The sequence below is a fragment of the Andrographis paniculata genome, unplaced genomic scaffold (genome assembly GCF_009805555.1).
Source record: "Andrographis paniculata isolate CXL003 unplaced genomic scaffold, ASM980555v1 Contig11END, whole genome shotgun sequence".
Classification (NCBI taxonomy): domain Eukaryota; kingdom Viridiplantae; phylum Streptophyta; class Magnoliopsida; order Lamiales; family Acanthaceae; genus Andrographis; species Andrographis paniculata.
Window position 1 is genome coordinate 2,758,388 of NW_026137391.1, and position 3,982 is coordinate 2,762,369.

The window sequence follows — 3,982 nt, forward strand, 5'->3', positions numbered from 1 at the left end:
TTTTCTGTTATACGAATCGAAGGCGATCATCTAAAAATTAAAAATATATGTTTGATTTGATATTTTAAAAAAATAATAATAATTAAAATAATAAAATCATAATTAAAATTTCACAAAAAAAAACACCCATAGCTCAAAAATACTCCATATGCTTGAACTAAAAATACTTGCTCCCTCTCTCCCAATAAAGTTGTTTTATTTTTCATTTTTATTCCTCCTAAAAACAATTGTCTTGTTTCCTTATTTAATAATTATAGTCTATACTTTATAACAAAATTATTCATACTTTTTCAAATTATTTCTAATTATTACCTCATATACTTTTTAAAATCATTCAAAATGTAAGAATATTTTGTCTTTTACCTTCTATTTTATTAAAATCATTCACGTGCCACTCCCAATAAGACATCTTTTTTGTGGCGGAAGGAGTATATTTTTTTAAATATGATGCAATATTTGTTTTTTATGCGAAAATTTATATAAATAGTATTAAATAGAATAATTTGAAAATTAAGTGATATAATGAGATAAAAAAGTATATATTTATTTGAGTGATGTGATAGATAAAGTGTGGAGTAAAAAATATTACATAAAATATCGGAGAGCGTTTGAAACGAGAAAATATATAATACTCTTTGGGTTCAGTCCAAAATACCTATTTTTGTGGAAGTTTCTAAAGTAATATTTTAATATTAAAGTAGACAACTAAAAACTAATATGAAGATATTATAAAAATTTATTTTGGAGTTAATAAAAATTTAATAAAGTATCAATAATATTGATTTTGATTTGAACTTGTAAAAAAAATCTATATTGAATTTGTTTGTGTAATATTTTAGTTAAAAATATTTTATATTTTGAAGCATGAAAAATTATATTAATAATATAAAATAATAATGTTTTATATTAAATTGTTGATTTTTTAAAAAAAAATTAAATTACATATTTTATTTATTGAGAATTATGTTAAATTTTTTTAATGAAATCAACAAATCGTTTAATAATACTCTTTTCGTCCTATAACAAAGTATTCATTTGTTTTTACGTCATTCTAATTAATATTGAAAATATCCTTATATTTGTGTAGTTTTTTATACAAATGTCAATATTACTATTATAAGACACCAATAAAAGTATTTGTCATTTTCTCTTTATTTGTAATACAATTTGATATAATAATTAATATTCAAAAATCAATACGCAAAAAATAAATGGATACTTTGATATAGGACAGAGGGAGTAACAAATTTATAAATACTATAACATTACTCCTTCCGTCTCATATCTATATATCAATTTGCTTTTTGAACGGAGTTTTAGAAATATTAGTATTATATTGTGATAAAATAGATTTAAAGGTAAAAAGACTAAATTAACCCTATTAGTATTGTATGATATAAAGGTAATGACATTTGTGTAATATATTGTAAATTGGAAGGGTATTGTAATGTTAGGTAGATAGTACAATTACTAAAAAAAAAAATGGATACTTAGTTATGAGATGGACCAAAGTGAAAAAATCGATAAATTACTAAAAAAATAATATAAATTAGAAATTAAAAAAATCTGGTATTTAAAATTGACTTTCTTTCTACAGTACTTTTACTTTAGATTATTATTATTGCTATTATTATTATTATTGTCTTTTAAGATATATTTTTTTTATTACATATGAAAAATCTTATTTAAATAGTAAAAATAAAAATAATACTTCATCCGTCCTAAATAACTTGGATGTATCGCTGTAACTACTAAAATTTAGATAAAATATAATTAATAAATAATTAAAAAATATATTAGTAAAAATATTTATAGTTGTTGACCAAAATTTACAGTCGCTCTCCTGTTCAATCGACTAATGAAATTTACCAACTTCTGTTTCGTAATTTCTTGTATTCCGATCCTCCCTTTTTTTTTTCTCTTTTTGCGGCCAAGTCTAAAGAAGGCGCATGCTTGCCGTTTCAGTTCTTGTGGTTGGTTGCTTAGCAGTTTCCTCCTTCATTGGTTTTTTTTTTTTTTTTTTTTTTTACTTTAATTTTGGAACATGTTTCTTGCAGTTTTATTCAACTAACTTTTTAGAAAAAATAAAATTCCCACTGTGAGATCGACTTCTCGGCCATTGAGGATATCACCGACGTGGTGGCGCGATCGGAATTATAAAACCGACGGCCAGGATGAGTTCCCAATCGGCCAGAGGATTCAAGAAACGGAGAGAGGGCGCCACGTCATCAAAACCACCTCTACCTCCTCCAACGGCCGTTAGACGACGCGCCGTTACTGTGAACAAAACAGCGACGACGACGACGCCGTCTGAGGGATCTCAATCCAACCGGCTTCTAGCCGGCTGTATGGCTCACGAATACTTGACCAACGGTACGTTGTTTGGGCAGAAACTTGATCCGGCTCGAGCCGAGGCCGCCGTAGCGGTTAATTCAGGCGAGAGCCAGATATCGGAAGCCGAGCCGACGGCGCGGGGCTATGCGGAGGTGGCACTTTTACTGAGGAGCGAGGGAGTACGCATACCTGGAGTGGTGAACCCCACGCAATTAGCCAAGTGGATTGAATGTGGGCGCATCACGACACGTGGAGCAAAATAATTGGTTGGGGCTTAGAGGGCACGTGTCAAACGTGTAGACTCCATTGATTGTTATCGATCTGTGTTTCTTTTGTCCATCAGAAAGAAAGAAAGATCGAGAGAGGAAGACATTGATGCAGCTCAAATCTTTTCTTCAATATCTGAAAGCAAGATGTATCAAAAGCATGCATCTATGTCTTATTGACTTTCTTTCCCATCAGTCTTATGATAGAATCTATTAAAATATAATGATCGAATAAGAATGCAAAATCAGAAACATCTTACGTGAAGAATTTTCTTTTCTAGTCTTGTCGAATTAAAATGCCATTGAAATTTAAGGATCAATCAAGATCGAAAGCATCTACTACATCTTAGATGGGGACTTTCTTTCCTAATCTTGTAGAATCTATTGGGATATAAAGATCGAACAAGAAATGGGATGATAATAAAATAGTTGGAGAATAAAATTGAGTAGACTTTGATTTCTTTAATAAAAAATAACACTATCGTCGGAAGGTTGTCAAAACAAATAATCAACATGAAAAAAGTTTCACTAAATTTTACTATCTGACTTGCGAGTATATCGACTCAGCTTACCAATCATCTCATTTATTTTTCACTACTAAAATTCAATTTTAAGAATATATTAAATATTAAATTAATAATTAATTTTCTGAATTCTCAAAACATAGTTCATAATAATAATAATAATAATGATGATGATGATGATGATGATGATGATGATGATGATGATGATGATGATGATGGTCGATGAAGAGATTTATCTTTAACTGTTTGTTGTTGTATTAGTGAATTGATATGTTGTAGAGCGATGCACACCTTATTGAGATTTTTATTTGATTGCATAATTTATTGTTATGTATGTTTATTTGATTGTGAATTTAATTTGAAATTACTATTATTTATAGGGTAAGATTTTCAATAAAAATATACTTTTAAAAAAAAAAAAAAAGTTACAAAAAAAATATTATTTACAAATGTTTAAATAAATAATCATTTCAAATTACAATTGAAGAAATGTCCATTTCGTGATCAATAAATTAATTAAAGTTCGTCATATATACAAGAATTTATGATTAAGAGACTGATGATACATGCCACAAGTAATTCTCTTCCATAGAAAATCGAATTTAATTAATTAGGGCAAATTATTATTTTTAGTCTGGTAATTGAATTCATTATCATTTTAGTCTGGTAACTGAGTTGTCTTAAAATAGTTGTGAAATTTTTTTCGCACATGTAGTCATCCGACGCCGGAGATGCATACGTGCATGCCGGAGGACACGTGTTCTCCGTGTGAAATTCGTTACTTCTTCCAGGAAAGACTCTGTCGACAAGGGTGAACTCCGACTTCGAGTTTCTTCGAGAATCCATTGTTCGTCTTTG

At 28.7% G+C, this 3,982-nt stretch overlaps 1 protein-coding gene across 1 annotated transcript; it reads left to right on the forward strand.

The window, feature by feature from the left end:
- The first annotated feature begins 1,815 nt into the window (after positions 1 to 1,815).
- On the forward strand, positions 1,816 to 2,843 carry LOC127250368 (uncharacterized). Its single transcript, XM_051273624.1, has 2 exons — positions 1,816 to 1,973; positions 2,058 to 2,843. Exon 2 carries the CDS (start codon positions 2,175 to 2,177, stop codon positions 2,595 to 2,597), a length of 423 nt encoding a protein of 140 aa, XP_051129581.1. The 5' UTR covers positions 1,816 to 1,973; positions 2,058 to 2,174; the 3' UTR covers positions 2,598 to 2,843.
- The last annotated feature ends 1,139 nt before the right edge of the window (positions 2,844 to 3,982 follow it).

Excerpts from the sequence above, each read along its gene's own strand:
- LOC127250368 (XM_051273624.1), top strand. The coding sequence starts at position 2,175 with ATGAGTTCCCAATCGGCCAGAGGATTCAAGAAACGGAGAGAGGGCGCC.